The sequence below is a fragment of the Petaurus breviceps genome, unplaced genomic scaffold, assembly GCF_028583685.1.
Source record: "Petaurus breviceps papuanus isolate PSGF00001 unplaced genomic scaffold, PetGlider_PUasm1.0 103, whole genome shotgun sequence".
Taxonomy (NCBI): Eukaryota; Metazoa; Chordata; class Mammalia; order Diprotodontia; family Petauridae; genus Petaurus; species Petaurus breviceps.
Genome location: NW_027185588.1, coordinates 1,557,808 through 1,579,962, shown reverse-complemented (window position 1 = coordinate 1,579,962; position 22,155 = coordinate 1,557,808). Strand labels below are relative to the sequence as shown.

The 22,155-nt window shown below is 48.8% G+C and overlaps 1 protein-coding gene across 1 annotated transcript in view; it reads right to left on the bottom strand.

Moving 5' to 3' along the window:
* Positions 1 to 22,155, bottom strand: part of FBRSL1 (fibrosin like 1) — a 310,180-nt gene that overhangs the window by 166,959 nt on the left and 121,066 nt on the right. Inside the window, 1 exon segment of the mRNA XM_069089249.1 lies at positions 2,829 to 2,933. Within this exon segment, the coding sequence (XP_068945350.1) occupies positions 2,829 to 2,933 (105 nt within the window).

Sequence of the window (22,155 nt, the reverse complement as noted above, 5' to 3'; positions counted from 1 at the left end):
AGAGAGAAAGGACAAGAGGAGAGGGAGAGGAAGAGAGAGGGGGAGAGAGAGAGAGACAGACAGACAGACAGACAGACAGACAGACAGAGGAAGGAGGGGAGAGGAAGAGAGGAGGAAGAAAGATCTGGCTCCCAAGAAAGGTGAATCCCTCTTTTCCCAGCTCTCTCTCACCTTACCTGTACCCCGCCCCCTCTTTTCCAGACCCTTAATTCAACACCTGCCACACCGATGACATGACCCTCACCACCTGTCTTTCCAGACCCCCCCCCCCTGCACCAAGTGCCTCCCCTGCCTCAGTAACCCATGACCATCAGACCCTTTAGAGTCCTATGTTTAAACTGTCCTTCTGAGGCCAGCCCTAACAGCACCTGTCTGGAAGGCTCTGCCAGAGCTGACAGGCCCAGAAGCAGACACATATGTCTTCAGCACGGCACCAAATACTGCATTTGAAGAGGGTGACTGGGTTTGAATCCCAGCTCTACTCCTTACTTGCCTGTGTGACCTTGGGTCAAGTCCCTTCCCTTGTCTGGGGGCCCCAGTTTCTTTCTCTAAAATGAATGTGCTAGGTCAGATGCCCTATGAATATGCCCCATGAGCTCTTTTGCCTGGAAGGAGGGAGGCCCCAGAGTCTGGGGTCAGTCCCCCAAGGAGGGAGGAGGTGGAGGTGGCAGGAAGCCTAGGGTCTGACTTCACTGGACCCTGGGGAAACACCCTGGAGCCAAAGAGAACAGAGGTCAAAGCAAAATCGGCTGGCATGGGGTTCCCTCCCTCTGCAAAGGAAAACAGCTATACTTGCCTCAAGGAAAAATTTCTAATAAACTACAGCGGGGCACTGTCCCCCTCCCCCCCATTCAGAACCAGTCCCCAGGGCCTCAGACTCAGGAAAAAAGCCCTGCCCAGAAATCCACCAACACTAAAGTGACTATCCACTATTCAGCGGTTAAAGTAACCAGGGCTGAGGACACAAGTCCACCTAGCTTAGTCTACAGGCTAAGGGATGGGGGGTTCCGGGATGAGGGCAGACACTGGAGGGAGAGGCCAAGGGCCTGCGGACCAGACGGCAGGCCCTAGAGAAAGGCCCACAGGGCTGCTGGCGGGGCTTAGGAGGCCCGCAGAATGTAAGCTTCTTGAGGGCAGGGATAGTCTTTTCCTTTTTGTCCTTGAATTTAATAGATGATTATTAACCATTTCCAATATCTGGATGTTGGATAGAGGGTACGCTTTGGAGTTGGTATCTCTGACACTTACTGGCTGTGAGTTCCACCTCAGTTTCCTCATCTGTAAACCTACCTCAGCGTTATCCTAAAGATAACTGAGGTAGTATTTAATTGTGAGCGCCCCGAGGAAAGGCACTGTTTTTGCCTTTTTTGTTTCCTCAGTGTTTAGGGCAATGGCTGGCACATAGTAGGTACTTGACAAAGCTTACTGCTCTGCAAACAGTAGAATACTCTCATTGCTATTATCTCTGCAGCACTTAGCCTAGAATCTGGCCAGAGTCAGTGATCATAACTGCTTGTTGATGGCCTAACTGGCCTCTGCAGCCTGGAGCTGCCTCAGAGCTGGGGATAGAGGGCTTGGCCACGGTTCCCAAACTATTTCCTTCCACAGACTGAATGAATAAGCATCAGTGTTTCACAGTGGCTTCAGGCCCCAAACCTACCCCCTGCCCAAGTCACAGTCTGGGGGTCACCTGGCCTCCTCCCTCAGTGCCTCTGCTGCTGGGGAAGGGGCCTCCCATCCTCCCTCAGTGCCTCTGCTGCTGGGGAGGGGGCCTCCCAACCTCCCCAGTGCCTCTGCTGCTGGGGAAGGGGCCTCTCATCTTCCCATCCTCCCTTTCTCTGCTGCTGGGAATGGAGCCTCCCATCCTCCTTGCCTCTGCGTGGGTTGTTTACAAAGCCCCATTCAAGGCTCCACACATGGAGAGAGAATTTTTCCCCATCACATTCCCTGTCAGGCTGTCAGCCTGAATCCCACTTTAATCTGCCAGAAGCACTTTTCTGCTGACATTTTTAATAAATACTTTCAGCTTTTAAACACATTTGTGGGGGCCATTTCCACGTCTCCCTCTCCTCCCTCCCTCTCTCAAGGAGGGGGCTCCGTAGGCTCTAATAGCAAATACATCAGGCCTGGAAGAGGCCAGAGCCCCAGCCGGCCTCCCTCCTCCTGGCCTCCAGCCCCACCCCACTCTTCCCTCCCAGGCCGGCCACAGCATCCTGAGCGAGGTGATGTTTTCAATTTGAAAGCTAAATTAACTGTCCAATTGGATTTGGCTGCCGAGAGCCAGTTCCTGTGACAGGTTTTAGTTATGAAGCATATTTCACATTAATAGAACTCAACATGAAAACCTCGCGCCCAGGGATTGCCACGGCTCGCCATTGAAATGTTAAATTTAATATTTCAGACATGCTCGTGCCAATGTTTGATTATTGTTCTCCATTTAAATCCCTCCTAACGGGAAAGGGCCTAATTAGTAAAAAATCATGTTTTAATGAAGGCAAAATGCTAATTGCTAACACACACACACACAAGCCTGCACGTGGAATGAGCTGGCAGCCCTGCTGGTGACTTCTCCAGGCACACGGCATGCTCCCCTAGTGACCGGCTCTCTTCTTCCTTGGGTGCCAGGGTACCACCCCCATCCCTGAGACAGAGAGAGGCCAGAGGGGAAACAATATCTTCACTCTTTTTGGAAGTTCTCAGCAGCCCTTTTTTCCCCTCTCCCGGGAGCCATCTCCGGGGCTCTGGCCCACTCACTGATGGGCACTCAAGCCCCAGAAACATGCCAGCCTCGAGGGGCCCTGGGAGAGCCCAGGGTGGCAGGTACTTACATCACTGAGCTGGTCCCTGGAGCTACTCCACTGGGAGCTGGTGGCTTCTCGAACACTGTCCTCTTCACTGTTCCTGCTGCCACTCTTGCTTGATGGGACCTTCATCTGGAGGACAAGGAGAAGAGACTTTTACAACTACGGCCTCACCTTCCATCCTACTTCTCAGACTGGTACCTTGCCTCTGGTGCCTAGACAGATACCTGTGCATGGGTATGTGGGTGGGGAGAAGTGTGTGTGGGGAGGGGACGTTAACTCTTTAAGGGGAACATTTGGGGTTCCCTAGTCAAAGGAACCTCTGACCATTATGTGGGTGGGGCAGGCCTTGTTCCTTTAAACATACATAGATGTAAAAAGTGGCCTTCCTTTCTGGACTTGGGCAGTAAGTATATTGAGTTTACTCAAGACTAGAAGGAAAGGAAAGGGTCAGGGAAGGAAACACTGGAAAACAAAAATGATATTTTTCTCCTTTGGAAAGATCATCAGTTTTTTTTTTTTAAAGAATCTTGACAGGAGATTGGGGCCAGTCCTTTGATTTACTGGTTTGAGGAACTTCCAGGAGAGAAAACTCCCTCTATTAATTCAGGCTGGCACTTTCTCTTAACCGGCTTATAGAGACGCTTAGGACAGAGTGTCAAATACAAAGTTCGTAAAATTTCTGAAACAAGTTTAAAAAGTTTAGCAAAAACAATATAACATAGTTAATGTGATGGCCTAGAACACTGTTAAGTAGCTCCCCACCCCCCAAAAAAGAGTCAATATGGCCATTTCCAGATGCCAAAGAGCCAGCTGACTGACCCTCCGCCCACTCCAGATGCTGCTCATCAAGGGAACTGTCCTTGTCTTCACATCTTAAGTTCACTTCAATACCGGGTGCTGGCCAGACCTATGACACCTTTTTGAGTCCTCTGCTTTCACACCAGGGGCTAGCAGGTATGTGGCATTTGGCAGCTGGGCCGTCTCTGGCTAGGTGGTCCCCTTCAAGGTGGGAGGGCAGCAGGGAAGAGCTGGAAGGAGATGGGTCGAGTGCACAGAACACAGGCTGGCACAGGTCCGTGTGGGAATGAGAAATGTTGAGGCCGGGAGCAGGCACCCTTACAGCCCAGTGGAAAGGCACCATTTCCCCTCCCCAAACAACAATGATCATCACTGGAGCAGTAACGGGCATCGCGGACACATACTCCCCTGGCCTTCTACAGGTGTGCCATGCTCCTCCGGACTTCCTTTGCTTCCCATAACTACACTAGGGGCCCTCGAACATATTATAATCATTCCCTACAGGGGAGGGGGGGAGCCTACGGCCTGGAGGCCACACACGGCCCTCTAGGACCTCAAGTTCAGCCCTCTGACAGAATACAAACTATTGGTTCTGTGAAGTTTGGCCCCAAAGGTTGCACTTGAGGACCCAGAGGGCCACAAGTGACCTCGAGGTCCAGGTTCCCTACCTGGGCAGTTTCAGATTCGGGGGAGCTGGACTTCAGGGGGCCTTCTAGCTTAGCCTAGGTACCTGAACCAAGAAGCATTCCTAACCAGTGGTCAGCCAGCCTGAAGACCAGAAGGTCCTGCCCACTGCTTCTCTACTTCCTATGACACCATCAGGACCCCCTAGCTGCTGGCATGTTGTCTCCCCATCATTCCGTGGGCTCCCTGAGAGCAGGGACCATCATCTGTACCTCTGTGTGTCCACAGTGCTTAAGTCAGGGCTGGCATACAACAGGTGCTTAATAATGCGCATTGCCATCTCCTGGCATCACCCACCCTTTGCTTCCAGGTCCACCCTCTTGGACTACGTTAGCCCTTCAAAGACTTGAAACCTGTTACCATGTCCCTCATGACTTACAGATCTCCCTACTTTCAATGAACAGGATTCACAATTGTTCCAGGTGACTCCACTTTCCATCAGCAGGACTCCCTGGTGTGCTGCCCCTTTCCATTAGACTGCAAGCTCCTTAAGCGCAGGAACTGTCTTTGCTATTGGTTTATTCCCTTTCCTATTCTTGCTTAGCATAGTGCCTGGTACACAGCAGGCATTTAATAAATGTTTACTGACTGATTACTTACTCCCAACCCAAATCTTTAAAACATGTACTTAATAACACTGATGATGTGCTCCCAGCCCAGATCTCCCAAGCAGGCACATGGTAGGTGCCTAAGAAATGTGTACTGACTGACTGACTGATGACACACTCCCAGCCCTGACTCTCAGCAGGGATACATGATTTAGGGTCAGTCATGCCCAACTCCTGGTGAACTCTCTTTGGGGTTTTTCTTGGCAGAGATACCACAGTGATCTGCCATTCCCTCCTCCCGCTCCTTTTAGAGATGAGGAAACTGGGGCAGACAGGGTAAAGTGACTTACCCAGGGTCACACAGTCAGTAAATGTCTGAGGTTGGATTTGAACTGATCTTCCTGGCTCCAGGCCCAGTGCTCTATCTGCTGCTCCAACTCTAAGCGCGGATAGTAGGTGCCTGATAAATGTCTACTGACTGACTGATTCTCTGGGCCTCAATCTCCCAGGGAGACAAGAGGGTCAGTAAAGCATTCTGTGCCTGTTATTCCGCCGGACCCTCCTAACAGATTGATAAGGAGCTGCCTTTTTTTTTAACAGATGAGGAGACTGAAGGTCTGAGAAGGAATCACTGGCCTGCGCTCAGCGGGTGAGCACACAAGGTGGGATCTGAACCCAGGCTTCTCCTGATCCCAAGTGTGCTCAGCCTCTCCACTGCAGCAGCCTGGGTGGCCGGGCTGCTTCCCTACGTCCTCCAGCACTCTCCTCCCAGAGTCTTTCGGATCCTAAAAGCCGAGCCACAGCCAGACCTCGGCCCCTCTGAATTCTTGTCAATCTGGTGTGAAAGTCATATGGACTTAGGATGAGAAGAGACTCTCTTTATTGCTGTGGTCTGCCAGCCACATTCTACCGCAGGAAGTTAGAATCATGATCTCCCCCAGCTCTGATGGTCCCCCCATGTGCTTCCCCCAGGGCAGCTGTGCTCCCTAATAGAAGAGGGGCTCCATTAATGAACTCTTTGAGAGATCCTCCCTCTCAATTAAAATGGGCACATTCTGGGTTGGAGCCATCCACCCTCTGTCGGCGCCACTAACACATTTTCCCCAAGACCCCATTGGGAAGGAGGTTGATCAGAAAACCTATCTCCTTTATCCCATTCCCTCCCAAAATGGCACCTACATCTCTCAAGGGGGAGGTGCAGGCAACATCATCATCCCCCTGGGTCTTACACCAATATTATCAGTGCCTCCCAAATGTTACCTGCATCCCACCCCCATTAAGCTGTGAGCCTCAGGGAGACCAGTCCTAAGCTTTATCTAAACTCTGTAGAAACACCACAGGCCAAAATAGTGCCCCTAACACCCACACATCCATACCCACACCCATGCTATTTTAGGCTTTGACAGACCAGTGGGAAGTCACGGATGACACTATCCCTTAGGTGCAGATGCCTTTCTCCCCTCAGGAGGCCAGGATTCAACAATCTTATTATCCCTATTTTACAGATGAGGAAACTGAGGCAAATAGGGTGAAGTGACTTGCCCAGGGTCACATGGTTGGTAAGTGTCTGAGGCCACATTTGAACTCGGGTCTTCCTGACTCCATGCCTAGTACTCTGTCTTGCCACCCTGCTGCCTCTAAAGGGAGGAGATGTATACTTATAGGAGGTAAGGGAAGAAGAAATCATAGAACTAAGAGGAAAGGAAGGGAAAGAAGCAGAGAAGACCATGGGGTCACAGTGGTTTCCATGACCACCTGGACCTTGCCCTGAACATCTACCCCTGGGAAATCAGTGCTGTTTAGTCCCACAAATACCAGTTCTTTGATGGTGCAAAGAGTGGAGGCGATCCCACCTGGTTCCACAGCTACTTGGTCAGACTCTGGGTCCGAATCATCCAAATGAGCCCCAGCCACTGGACCTTCCACCTTAGAACACGTGGTCATTAGCCTAAGGGCTGTCCCGGACACGCCCCCTGGAGATTCCCAAGCACTCTTAAGGCTTTCCTTGGAAGGATGGATTATTCCTAGAACTGGAGTCACAGACTCACAGAATGTCAGAGCTGAGAAGGCCTTAGAACACAGGATGTCAGGCCTGGGAGGGCCCTTAGAACCCAGGATGTCAGAGCTGGGAGGGCCCTTAGAACCCAGAATGTCAGAGCTGGGAGGGCCCTTAGAACACAGAATGTCAGAGCTGGGAAGGCCCTTAGAACCCAGGATGTCAGAGCTGGGAGGGCCCTTAGAACACAGGATGTCAGAGCTGGGAGGGCCCTTAGAACACAGGATGTCAGGGCTGGGAGGGCCCTTAGCAATCCACTAGTCTCATCCTCTCACCTGACTGAGATAAAAGTAGTGATTTCACCTTTTTCCTGGGGCCCCCACTTCTGGTATCCCCAGACTCCTCCAGGACTCTCTCAGAGCCTTGAGGGCCAACCACCCACCTGCCAGGTATTGCACATCTGCAGGAGCTCAGCATTGATCCCCAATAGTGCCCCCAAATCAAGCTACTTTAATACATTAGTAATCATCCTGGTAAGCCAGGTGAGGGGGCTCCCTGGAGGCTATGACAGGTTAGGGGATTAGCAAATGGATCAGGAACTAAGCCCCAAGATCCTATGTCAGACAGATCAATTCCCTAAGGTGGCAGGGTTTCCATGGGAATAGAAGATTTCCTGGCCTCCCTCTTGAGCCTGGAATATTCTCAGTTCAGTCCACAGCACCATGCTAACTGGGGAAAGACCCAGGACGGAGAGGGAGGGGCTGGCCAGGTGTGAAAGCCCTTACAAAGAAAGGCTAAGGCACAGAGAGGCTGCCCCTGTCCAGCCCCCCAAACCTAGGCCTCTCAGGGAGCCTCAGGGCTGGGCCTGGGCCAGCTCTGGCCTTGCCAAGTCCTGAGGATGAAGCTGCAAGCTTGAGCCCCACTCAGTGCCCATGTACTGCACCACCCTTTATTTATTTCAACCCTTCAGCAAGCATTTATCAAGTGCCTTTTATGGGCCAGTTTCGGTGCTGGGGATACAGATATTAAAAACTGAAACAGTCCTTACTCTCTAAGACCTCACACTCCACTACAAGAAAACCACATGGCAAAAGGCAAGTACACATGAGAGCATGGAACTGAGTGGTTCCCAGCTTTCTCCAGGATCCAGTGGGGATGCTGTTGACTTTGAATGCCCTTCCCAGTGGGGTTGGGGCCCAGTGCCATTATATCCCTAACGAATGCTCCTGACCACAATGTCCTACCTCCCCCTGCACATGGTGGCTTTCTCCTTCTCCTGGGATACCCCTCCTTCCTCACCTCGGACGCTAGCTTCCTTCAAGGATGAGGTTAAGGCCTGGTTTACTTTTCTCTTTGCATCTCTATTGTCCTGTATGTAGCAAGTGCTTAATAAATGCTATTTGAACAAATGAACACATCTCCATGAACCCATCCCTATCACTAGAGAGAATCATGGAGGCTTGAGACCCCCCTTTACTCCTCGCTCTGCAGATCCCTTGTGAGGGGACCTTGGGAAGTCATTCTCACCCAGCCTCCGTATCTTCATTTGTTAAAAGTGGAGAAATAGCACCTGCCCTGCCTCCCTGGGGGGTGCCAAGGTAAGGCCAAGGCACTAAGGTGGTGGAATGCACTTAGCTGGCTGACACGTGCCCCCCACACCAGGCTGTGTCCTCGTTGGCACCCACAGCTTTTCCTCTGGCATCTGGTTGGGGCTTATGCTTTGGTGAAGCCTCCACTGAGAGATTCCCTCGAGGACCCAGCATCCCGGGACCCGATGGGGGAATGGCAGGAGTCTTGGATGGGAGGATCAGAAGACCCAGGTTCCAGTCCTACCTCTTAGTAAGAATCTAAGTGATTTGAAGGCCTGCACATGGAAGAAGGATTAACCTCATTCTGCTTGGTGCTAGTGATGAGAACTACAACGGGGCAGAGTGTAACAGAGAGGCCAAACTTGGGCATGAAGTTAGGAAAAGCTTCCTCATTTAATCAAAAGTTAGAGGACAGACTGCCGGGCTTAGAGTGACAAAGATCTGAGTTCAAATCCTGTATATAACCCTGGACAACTGACTTAATTGCTCTCAGCCTCAGTTTCCTCATCTGTAAAATGGGGATCATAGTTGCCCCCATCTCCCAGGGGTGTTGTGAGGATCAAGTGAGATCCTATTTGCAAAGAGCGTTACAAATCTTAACATGTGGCAGAAATACACGCTATTGTTTCTATTATAGTTGTGCTAAGGTGAGATGGGTGGGGCTGCCTTGCAAGGTGGTGGGGAGGCCTTTGAGGATCACCCTGGTGATTATGGTTGAGGCACTTTAATTACTCATGAACCTTCATTTCCTCCACTGTAAAATGAAGGGGGTTGGAGGCAATGACCTCAAAGGTCCCTTCCATCTATAAACCCATGATCCTCTAGGGAATTCCTGTTTAGGTATGGATCAAACCAGAAGGCCCCTATCCATCACCCTACAGTGCGCAGGCCAGGATGCAGTACAATTAAAAACCACTAACAGGCAGAGGGATCCTCTGGCCCACTGCCTACACCTCGGCCCACTCGTGTCTCACTTGGTCTCAGGTAAGGCCCTAGCTCCAGAGACAGGAGGATTCTGAGAGGGGAAAGAGGAAAGGGAGAGAAATGTTCCCTGAGCAGAGCTGAGGTATTCCCGCAGCCCCAGAAGCCCTCCTGGCAGGCCTGGCCCTTGCTCATTACTAATAAACACACTTGGATTTATCAAGAACTCCCGTCTGAGTGGGCAGGGAGCGGAGCCCAAGGGCCAGGGGAGACAAATTCTTTTCTTAAGCTGTTTTGAAAGGTGCTGAGCTCCAGGGCGACCCTCACCCCCATTAACCCAGCAAAGCACAGTGCCTCCTCCGGGGAGGCCCCTGGGCAGCCAGCGCGATGGGTTTGTTCATTATCTCGAGCACACACATAGGAGCACGGGGAAGCATGCTCTGAGCACAGGCCAAATTGAATCATCTGCCTTCATTTTCCAGGAGATCGGAAGCTACAGCTGCTGTAGCAAGCGGATGGGGAGTGGGGAGTGGGGAGTGGGGAGTGGGTGCTTTTCCGGGGCCATCCTTCCCAGTCCGAGCTCTTAAAGCCATAGCAAGCTTGGTTCGTGTGGTCAGGAAACATTTCTTCTTCCTTCTGAGTTCTTTCTTTGAGGAGGGGGTGGCTGGCAGCAGGGGCCAACCCCTCTTAGGAGCCCAGACACAGCCAGACCGTAAGAAAGGGTGATAAGCACTCTTTGGAGTTCATGGGAGAAACAAGCTGAAAGGGACTGACTACCTCAATCTCCTTATGATAGGTGAGGAATCGGAGGCAGAGGAGGAAGAAATTACTTGCCTCAGGTCATATAACGAGTAGTGAAAAAATCCAGGAATTAAGTCCAGATACTCTAACTCTGTACCACGATGGGGCTGGAACTGGGAATCACAGGTTCATATGATTTACTACAGGAAGGGTCTCATCCAGTTCAACACCCTAATTGTTAAAGATGAAGAAACCAAGGGCAGATGGATTAAGTGACCCGCCCAAGGTCACACAGGTAGCAATAAATTGGGCGGGGGGGGGGGGGCGGAGAAGGGGGAGTTATAACTTGGACCAGGTCTCTGAATTCTAAATGGGGCATTCTTTCCACTGAACTGTGCTGTCTCCTTGGGCCACATGGACCTAAGGAAGGGCTCACTGCAGGAAGACTAATGGACATGGGCATTAGGCTCCCTCCTGCCCCCATCCACGTCCTGATCCCCGGCCCTCAGCTCTGGGGAGGACAGAGAATTCAGACCTTCCTGATTCAGGCTGGTCCAGTCTGACCTGATGGTCTGTCCTCAACAGGTGCAAGCTCAGATCCTCCGCGATGGCCTGACCTGGCTGCCCCAGCTACACCAGGGGTCTGACTCCTTCTGCACCCAGAAGAGCCAGCCCACGACTCAGAGAGGCTGGTGTGAAGAGTCTGAGACAGAATCCTGGGCAAAAAGTTTGGGAGAGAGAGGTCAGGTTGGTGAGTTTGGGATATAAAAGCTGGCACACTGAGCTTAGCCGGGAACAATGGGCTAGGAGAGACAGAAGGGGAGTGAGGTTGTGGAGCAGAGAGCATAATCTGGGTTAGAGAAGCAGAGAATCCTGTTACGAGAAGGGCATAAGACTGAAGGACCAAAGGCCTAGCGGGAGGAGAAGGCAGAGTGGATGGAGTCCTGGCCTTGGGGGCAGTAAGAACTGAGTTCAAATCCCCCCTCAAGCACTAACTAGCTCTGTGACCATTGGCAGAACACTGAGTCCCAAGATGCCTGTAAAATAGATAATAACAGCACTTCCTCTTAGGATTGTTATCAAGATTAAACGAGATACCAAATGTGTACAGTGCTTTGCAAACCTGAAGACACTACATGCACGCTAGTTACTGTTATTTATTATTAGGCTGGGGAGGTCAAGCCAAGGAAGGAAGAAAGGATGGGAAGGCTAAGTTGGCAAAGCAAAGGCCTGGTCTTGGTAGGTGCAAAGCAGCACAGCCAGGGGAGAGAAGGCCAATTAAAGGAGGGAATGCATGGCCAGGGAAAAGAACGCCCTATCAAAGAAGCAAGGCCCTATCAGGGAAGGGAAGACCTGACTGTACTGCAGGCGGAGGAGAGGAGAGGAAGCGCAGGCCTGACTGGTGAAAGGACCAGCCCTGGGTGGGAAGGTGCACTGGGGCTAACCAAGGGAGAGGCCCCAGCACCTTCTCATCACCTCCAGTGACTCAAGATCTGAAACTGTAACCATCTGTTTCCAGAACAAGAGGGCACCCTGCCATCACACTGCCTCTGGTTCTGCTGAAGACCAAACAAACGTTTTCCCTTTAAACCTGAAAACGCCCATGTATCAAAACAAGGCCGAAATGAGCTTAACATGTTACTTGGGAGTTTTTCCCTGGAAATCCAGCCCTTCACACACTCTAACAGGATTTATCTATCCCAAGCAGGCCTCATAATGAGATCAGCCGGGACAGATCTCCGGCTTGTTTGTAGATTTTATACTTGCTCTAACTTGGCAGTCTGGAGACCACGAATTCCCCAGGCCCCTTCTGAAATCACTTCACACACTGCAATTTGATTTTCTTTGCTTGGCCTCCTCCACAATCTTTTTTTTCCTTCCCTGATTCATTTTACTGAGTTTTAGCATGGAAGGAAAGAAGCTTGTTGTGAGTAGGGATTTGTGGATGACGACATGGAGGGTCAGGATGTGAGGTTCTTTGTCTCTGGTCCAGGTCCACAGTGCTGGTAGATGTGGCCCTAGTCGGTATCTGCTCCTCTTACCAAAACTATGTACCCACAACAGTTAGCAAGCCCTGTGTCTTAGAATCTTGGCCAAGGAAAGGGTTTAAATTGATGGATTTCTCATTTCCAAGACCCAGCCCCAAATCCACATGCTGCAATGGAGCTCAGACAATGGATGTGGACTAGAGCTGACTAGACTAGAAAGGGTGCTGATAGGTTGTTCAAGGTGCAGGCCCTCCTAGGTTTGAATCTCACTTTGCTCTGTTACCATGGGCAAGTAAGTCACCTAACCTCTCAAGGACTCCATTTTCTTACCCACAAAATGAGACAGTCAGACTAGATGAACTCTCAGTTCCCTTTCTAGTTCTGAATCTAATGCAACATCTATAGGATAAAATACAAATTCGTCAAGGCATTTGAGTCCCGCTTCCTCCCAGACTGGCTCCAGCCTATTTTTCCAGACTCTGTCACCTAGTACTGGCTTCATTTATCGTTCTATAAGTCTCCCTAATAAGAGTATAAACATCTTGAGGGGCAGTTACTGCTTAATATTTTCTCAGCATCCATAGCACCTAACAGTGTCTGTTACACCTTAAGTGCTTATTAAATTAATAACCTACCTTACTGTAGACTACCATGTACCCAGTACTCCAGACTCATAAGCTAGGCATCATTCTCAACACCACACTCTATTTGACACCCCCATACACAAACACACACCCATCCAATCTGCTGTCAAGACCAATTGACTTGACCTTCCCAATATCCTTCCTACACTCCCCTTCTTTCCTCTGACACTGGTACCACTCTTGGGCAGGCCCTTATCACCTCATGTGTGGACTATTACTAACACAATGTGTCTACCAACTACTAGTCTCTCTCCACTCCAAGTCAAAATGAACTAGTTTCCATCCACCTCTCTTGTTTCTGTATCTTTGTTCACAGGGACACACACCATGTCTGAAATGTCCTTATCTGTCGAAATTCTTCTCTCTATTCAAAGACCAGTTTAGGTGAGCCCTTCTCCAAGAAGCCTCAATAGGCTAGAATAGAGCTATTGGGATAAAGCTAGTAAGATGAAATGAAATATCAAGCCTTCTTACATTCTTGGGTTAAAAACCTAAATTCTGCAAGTGTAGTATTGGGGTTATGTGGTTATATGTAAATTCATCTGCAGAAAGGATAGGGAGGGGGATTTTTAGCACACTGCAAACTTGATGCTTGTCAACAGGGTGATAAGACGGCATAGAAACGCCATCTTAGGATACATCCAAACAAGAAGTGGGGCCAAGACAAAGACAGTGATAATCTGGCTGTGCTCAGCCTTGATCATACCACACCTGCAGCAAAGCATTCAGCTCCCCATGTGGCAATGGAGGGAGGGATAGGCAGTGACCAAGAGGCTGAAGGATCTTTCACATCATGCCACATAAGAACAAGTTTAGGGCATTCAGAATGGTTAACCTAGAAAAGGGTGGACATGAAAGTTGTCACTGAGTCTTGGCCTCAAGGGGCAGAACCAAGAACAAGGGGTGAAAGGAACAAAGAGGCAGACTGGGGCTTGATATTCAGGGAAAGCTTCCAGTCATTGCTGCTATTCAAAAGGAGAAAGAGTGGTCTCAAGACAGGTCACCAGAGGCCTTTCAAGCAAAGACTGGATGAACTGCTGTGGGAATCAGTGTTCTTGTCCAGACCAAGGATGGCCTAGATGGTCCCTGAGGTTTCATTCAATTGGGAGTTGGCAAAGGACACCATGCAAGCAGGGGTAAAGGGGATGGGCTGATACCCAAAGGAGAAGATGGCCACTCTGAACTAGGCAACATTTATTCATAAAATGTTAAGAGAAACTGACAATCTGGGTGGACCTTCTTTGAGAAAAGACATGGAAAAGAACCACATGCAATGGGAGGGAATGGCGAGATTATGGTACATGCCAGTGGAGGGAGAGCGCACGGTACTGGTCAAACTGAGTCCACCTAAATCCGGAAGGTTCATCCCTTCCTACAAATTGAGTTTTCTAGGAGAGGGGAAGGCCTTTTTACTATTTTGTATCAATTCCACTAAATAAATTTATCGGAAGCTAGGTGATACAAGTGGATAGGGCCCTAGGCCTGGAGTCAGTAAGACCCAACTTCAGATCCAGCCTCAGACACTAGCTGTGTGATCCCGGGCAATGAACTCCCCTGGGCCTCAGTTTCCATATCTGTGAAATGGATATAACAACAGCACTTACCTCCCAGGATTGTTTCGAGGATCAAGAGACAGTATTTGTAAAGCACCGAGCACAGTGCCTGGCATACGGCAAGCTCTATTTAATTCTGGTTATTATTATCATGAATTGCCTGTTAGGTTTCTAAATCCCACTAAGACGTCTCATTGAGGCACGGGGGAAGCTGTAGGTTCCTGAAGGCTATAACGAGATGACTCAAGTTCTGGCGGGTCCACCCAAGCTGGAAGGCTTTGATCCCTATCACAGTAACAGGTTATCTCTGATTCCTGAGTAGTAAGCTACCTAAGGACAGCAAAGCTTTTCACCAGTAGACTGGCCCCTTGCTGATATAGTCCACTGGCTTTGACAATGGTCACAGGCACTGGAGTCAGAGGACCTTAATTTCAAATCCTGCCTTAGATACCAATTAGCTGTGTGATCAAGAACAAGTCACTTGACCTCACCTGGGCCTCAGTTTCCTCATCTACAAAATGAGGTACTTGTACTAAATGGCCTCTGAGGTTCCTTCCTCCTCCAGTTCTGTGATCCTATGACAAAAGAAGGCCCAGAATTTAAGAAAACTCGAAAAAAAATCAAATTTTGTGTTAATTGATGCATGTGGTCCTTCTAGGCATCTGGTGGTACAAAAGATTGAGTGTTAAGCCCGGAGTCAGGAGCACTTCAGTTCAAATCTGACTAGGACCCTGGACATGTCCTTTAACCTATCTTTGCCTCAGTTTCCTCAGTCATAAAATAGGGGTAATAAAGCACCTCCCTCGAAAGGTTATCATGAAGGTCAGATGAGGTAATATTTATAAAGCACTTAGGACAGTGCCTGGTACACAGTCGGTGTTACACAAACACTAGCTATTGTTATTATCATTATTATTATAACAAAAATGAAAGTGATTGAATCGACAGAGAATGACCATTTACCAATGCAAGCATCATCTCTGAAATAGGACTACTGACTTGTAAAAGAAAAGATGAAAATCAATACAAAAGCATGAATAATAAAAATGAAAAGAAAAGATGGAACTTCACTGGTGCAACTCCAATTCCAACCCGAACTATTTAAATAAACTGTTGACATTAAAAACTGGCAAAAAAAAAAAAAACTGTTCTGCTGAAATATCACCAGTGACCAACGTAGATCAATCACCAAAACAGCCTGGAATGTCTCATCCATCAAACACTTGATCTCTTTTCCAGGTGGAGAGAGATGATCATCGAGGGCAACAGATTTAGACCTTTATCAGATTCAGAACTTTGGCTGCAGAGCCATTACTCTGACTGCTTGAGGCCTACTACACTCAAAGGCTCCAGCCAGGTTTCACTCGACAGCCCGGGCATCCTCTCCCTTACTATCCCTGTGCCTTCACATGTCCCATTGGGATCACCCTCCTTAACTTCCAGGTCTGGAGCCACAGTTAAATCAATACTGAAAGGTGTTTTAATCTACTACCTCTTGGTTCCAAGCATCATGGAATTAACTGTCTAAATCATCCCACTTTATCCCATGGCCCCTTTGTTTGTATTTCCTCCCTGTCAGAAGATAAACTCCATGAAACTCCATGAAGGCAGGCACTGTCTTCCCCTTTTCTTTTTGAATCCTCAGCACATTTGTATCACTCAGAACCTGGCATACTGTTAAGTGTTTAATAAATGCCTTTGCATTCACTCATTTGTACAAATTGGTTATGAAGGTCACTGAGCAGTATTAACTCAAGATTCTTAACAGAAAAAGGGAAAATAAATTTACAAATAGCCTGGCAAGAAGTCAATCCCAGCTAGATCATCAAAATAGTATGTCCAGTGTATCAGGGGTGGGGAACCTGTGACCTCGACTTCACATGTGGCCTTCTAGGTCCTTGGGTACAGCCTTTTGACTAAATCCAAGTTTTACAGAACAAATCCTTTTATTAAGGGGATTTGTCCCATGAAATTTGGATTCAGTCAGAGGGTCGCATTTGAGGACCTAGAGGCCCCTGTTCTAGATGACAGTGGTATTTAAACTGGGGTGACTTGTAACACACTTTCTTCACTATTAATGACAATGAAGTAGCCATGCTTGGCCTCTAACATCAGGGTTTTGCACAAGGAAGTAGAAACGGGAATCACAAAAGGAAAGATGGGAGGAGAGACTGGATTAGAACCAGTTAAACAGAAAGGACCTTCTTTAGGGGAAGAACACAATCGATGAAGGGCTGGCTGGTCCTCAAGAGACTTGAAAGAAGAGAAGACACCAATCACTTTGGAGGGGAAAAAAAAACACACCAGATTATGTGTAACTACCAAAGAAGCAACTGAGAAAACACGGCTAATGACATATTTCCATGCCAACTGCCCTGCCTTGACAGAATCTTTATGGCAGTATCTACTCAAGCATTCAGGGCTAGTCTGATGAAGGTCTTTGAAGGGAAGAGGCTGGTGTTCACAAGGACTGCACGGGTGACCACATCTGTATGGTCACCCAATAAACTCTAAGGAGCACAGGGAAAAAGATTCCATTGTGCTTATTATGTGCTGACCATAAAATAGCATTTGATTTGGTATAGCAAAACAGTGCCTTACAAACTATAACACATGTGTCAAAATTATGCAGGTAACATGTCTGTATCAAAATTATATAAGCAGTGGTAGAATCTAAGACTCAGCATCACAAAAACTTGGGTTTCAATTCAGCCCCAGATACTTACCAACTATGTGACCTTGGGCAAGTCACAATCCTCCTGGGCCTCAGTTTCCTTATTTGCAAAATGGGGATGATAATAGCTCCTATCCCACAGGGTCATAGCAAGTACTAAATGAATTCACCTATGTAAAAAGCTTTAAAAACCTTGGGACAGAATATAAATGCCAGCTATTATTATATTTCATTCAAAAGAAAAAAGATAGGCAAAGGCAAGGATTACAGGAAATACCAGATATTACCAGCAACAGCAGCAATAGCACTCAAAAGACAAAACAACAGATATAAATTTATTTGATGACCCTCTGATAGTAAACATCAATTCAGGCATAAAATGGCATGTTTCCCAAAGTTGATCACCACCATCATGGAAGGTAGACAGTGTGGAGACCAAATGGAAGAATGATTCTCTACGGTGAGGTCCTACCAATGTCCCTGTTGATGAACCAGTGTGTTAACTGCATCCCAGAATGCTGTAGAACCTGTTTAATCATCCATACAGGAAAAACCAAGTGGATGAAGAATACTTCTTCAGATTAGGGTATGTGGTTAGGTGGCCAAGCCATGGAGCAGATTCATTGGTAAAAGAGGGTGAATGGGCATTGCAGATAGGCAAAACACACAAAACCAAAATTGAGCCCAGAATTAAACAGGAGGAGGAGAGTGAGCTAGGATGCCTCTGGGAAATTGCTTGGTATATGTAATGGTCTCATGCTTCTCTTTAGAGCAAAGATCTACCTCTTCGACATCAATAATATTTTAGTTACAGAGTAAGGCAGTGAGTTAAGGAATACTACAGCTTCTGAGGTTTGAGGTCAAAGAAAAGGCAACGGTTAAATGTGCGGTGGGTGTGAGTAGGTGTAATGTGTTTATTACAAATGAATTACAGAGAGATGGTACAGATGATGTCATTCATCAGAGTCAGAAGTCAGGCTGGGAGAAGAGATGGACAGATCAGGTTCCAAAAGAAAGGGGTTAAAGGATAGACGGCTAGTGTGCTTGAGGGAGAGCTAGGAAAGCTTAGAGTGGACCTTCCAACGGAGGATTCAAGTAAAGAATGGAAAAGCATGAATGGTGGTATGTGCAGTTGGAGGGAGTCAGAAGGCACTGAAGAGACAACAGATCTATGGAAAAGAAAGGGGGGGGGGGAGAAAAGCAGAGAGAGGGGGAGAGAGAAAAACAGAGAGGGAGGGAGAAATGGAGAGAGGAAGAAGAGAAGGAGAGAGGGAAGGAGGGAGGGAGAGAGAGAGGAAGGGAGAGGGAGAGAGAGGTAAGGGAGGGAGGGGGAGAGGGAGATGGGGAGGGAGGGGGGAAGGAGGGATAGAGAAAGAGAGAACAGAGAGAGGAAGGGAGGGAGAGCACGCATTCCCGCTCCTCTAGAATGTTCCCCAAGCATCCCCTGTGCTTTGGAACCCCCCATCTTCTGCCCTCACAGACGTGTGAGGATGTTCTGGAATGTTCTCTTTGTCCCATCCCTTGCCTCTGAACTACAATAACACTACGGAGAGAGCTCACATTTATTTTCTACTCTGAGGTTTACAAGGAAGGCCTTGTATGCAGTTTGCCTTATCTGATCCTCACAAGAGCTCCAGGAGGTGGGCTGGACAGGTGTTATCACACATGCTCCCAATTTTACGGAGAAGGAAACTGAGGCTCAGAGGTCAGATGATAGCTAAAGAGGGTTGGAAGTGGGACTTAAATCCGGGGCTTCTGGGATCCAAGCTCATTATTCTATCCACTAGGCTACACTGCCTCCCCCTCAGTGCTGATTCTGAATTCATCTCCCATTGATGTGACCTTGGCATGAGCCTCCCACTGTGGGATAGGGAGATGTAAATGACTTTTCTCTGGCCATGATTTGTTTTTGAAGGAGGAGTCAGACCAGACCCCATATGATCACCATGGCTAGCCAGCCCTCTATAGTGAAAGGACAACCTGAGTTCAAATCCTGTTTCCAGATGACCTTCAGGTAAGTCCCTTTCTTTCTCTTGGATTTAATTTCTTCTACTGTAAAATGAAGGGCTGGGATTGGATGGATAAATGAATGAATGCAGCATTTGCTAAGCCCTTTCTGTGTGGTTTGGTATTGTGTTAAACCTCAGGATACAGAGTCCAGCACTCAGAGGAGACTGTAGGGGTCTGGTGACCACTTCGTGTAGTTTGGTATCTATGATGTACATCTTTTAAGGCTGAGCTCAAATGCTGCCTCCACAGCCAAGTGACCTCACCTCCCTGGGCCTTGGTCCCTCCCAGGTCTGAGTCTAGGATTCTAGAAAGGCCAAATCCAGGTAAGGAGGTGCTTACACGTGAGCCAGACAGCCTTGGCCCAGTCCCTATGCTACTCTATTAGACACATGTCCCCACAGGAGGAGGCTAAATCGTTCTTAGCTTGAAGGATCGTCCCAGAGGTCCCCAGGCCCTGAGATGGGGCTTGGCCTCAGTCGAATGTCTGGGCTCAAACAAAGCGGATGGCGGCAGGGTTCGCAAGGGAACGCAGCCATTGCCATCACAGCCGCCACTGCCACAGCAGCATTCAGCAGGCCAGATGTGTGCACACACGCCTGCCTGGCTCTCTGGAAGGAGGCCCTGCTGGGGGCCAGATGTTTCGGTCTCAGCCAGAAGAGAATCTGGTTGCATCAAGCTAAGAATGTTCCTTCTGATCTGTCAGAGCCTGTGGTGAGTGAATGGGAGAAACAGAGCTTGGGTTTGAAATACAAGCTGGCTATCCGCGGGGGATTCCGGCACCATCTGGTCTCCTCATCGGCTCCTGCCTCCCTCCCTCTTCCCCTCCTTCACTCTGCTTTATGCTTGCAGAGTCAACCAGTCTGAGCAGACCAGGCCACCGGCAACGGGAATGGAGAAGGGGGAAGGGGAGGGAAGGGGAAAGGAAGGGGAAGGAGCTGGGGATGGGGAAGAGGAAAGGGAAAGTCAGTAAGGGCATCTGTAATGGTGCTACCAGGCACAGAGCTAAGCCCAGGGGATGCACAGACAAAGGACAGTTCCTCCCCTCAAGGAGCTCACAGTCGAATGTGGGAGATGTTATAAAAAACAACCAGCACAAAAAAGCTACAGACAGGATAAACCAGAGATAAGCAACCGAGGGAAGGCACTAGGCCTCACGGGGTGGGGAAGGCCTCATTGTGGAAGGTGGCATTTTATCTGGGACATGAAGGACACTGGAAAGGCAGGAGGAAGAGATGAGGAGCAAAGGCACTGTGTGTGAGAAGCCAAGAGACCAGTGGCACTGGATGGCAGAACACAGGAGGGGGGCGAGGAGTGAGAAGGCCAGAAAGAAGGGCGGAGGAAGGCGATGGAAGAGGAAGGGAAAAAAGGAAGACAAGGAAGGAAAAGGAGAGCCAAGAGGGCAGCTTCAGACAGACTTTCTGTACCTTCCCTTCCAATGTAACAGAGCAGTTGCCTTCAGTCCCTTTCTCACATTTACAGAAAGCCAGTGAGCTCCAAATCACCCCCAGACACATCCTTCCTGAAACCCAGCCTATCTGTCTCAGGCTCTTAGAATCACTGCTGGGTTTGGGGACTCTGCTGAATGCAGTAGTTTCTCCCCAAATCTTCTGAGAACACAAACACTCACTCCTAGACACCATTATCACACATACATGCCACACCATAAAATCATACATGAGACCATACATGTATAATCCCAGCTCCTCAAAAGGGATTTGCCAAATGGTACCAGGATGATGTAGCTGCTAGCATTTATATAGGCTGTCAGGTGGCATAGCAGATAATGCCCTGGGCCAGCAGTCAGGAAGATTCGAGTTCAAATCTGACCTCAGGCGCATACTAGTTGTGTGACCTTGGGCAAGTCAAATCATCTCTGTAAAAGGGGGATAACATAGCACCTGTCTCCCCAGATTGCTGTGAGGCTCAAATGAGACGATATTTGTGAAGCGTTTAGCACAGAGGTGAACGAAGTAAACACAATATAAATGTAGCTACTCCTTGAGGTTTGCTAAGGCATTTACAGATATTAGGTTGTTTGATCTTCACAACTAGCCTGGGTGGGAGGGAGGTGCTATTATACCCACCTTTTATAGATGAGGAAACCAAAGTAACTGGTGAAGTGACTTGCCCAGGGTCACAAAACTAGCCAGTGTCTGAGTCATGAAGAGAACTCAGGTGTTCCTGAGACGCTGGGTCCAAAACTCCATCCCTGGTGCCCCCAGCTACTTACACATGTAAATGCTGTCTCCCCTTGATAGAATGGAAGTTTCTTGAGGGTAAGGGGCTGTTTGATTTTTTTTTTTGTCCTTCTATTTCCAGTTCATGAGGCAATGAGCTGGCCTCAGAACCAGGACACCTAGGAATCCATCTGTCTGCTCTGACCCTAGGAGGCCCATCAACAAGCAGTTTTCTAGCCCTACAAGCTGCAGAGATGGTGCAGCCCTCTCTGTGTGAATGAAGAGGTTTGCATGAAATCCCAGGGTCAGCCTCAGTCCCCACCCCCAGGGCATCCATGATGGGAGGAGCTTCCTTCAGGATAAATGCTATCTGAGAAGATCACCGAGACATGATTACATGTGGGCAAGAGTAACACCCAGAGAGAAACACATGCACACAAGTTTATAGAGCCACACAGTCACCGAAACACCTACAAACCTCACACTCAGTTGTGAGCATTTACTGAGTGCCTACTGTGTGGTACAGTTACAGAGACAGTCCTACCCAAAGCTACGTAGTAACAAGGTCAGACCCACAGTGTTACAAGCACATTGCTCCCATCAAAGACACAGAGTCATCTAGGATCATGTACTCAGCTTCCCCTAGGTACAACTGCCCAGGGATCAAATAAGAGAAATGCACGTTCACCCCCAATATGCAGAGTGACAAAAAGTACCAGGAGAGGAAGGGGGCGGCTAGGTGGCCCTGGAGTCAGGAGGACCTTTGTTCAAATCTGGCCTCAGACACTTAAAACACACACACACACACACACACACACACACCCCTCTCTAGCTGTGAGACCTTGGGCAAGTCACTTAACCCCAATTGCCTACCCTCCCCCCTCCAAAAAGCAAAAAAAAAAAAAAAAGTACCAGGGAAACAGACACACCGCTGCTTGGACACCACACAACCACGTGCATCCAGCCAACCTGCAGCAGAGACACTCACTCCCATACCAAATGGATCATCTAATCTCAAGCATGGGAAT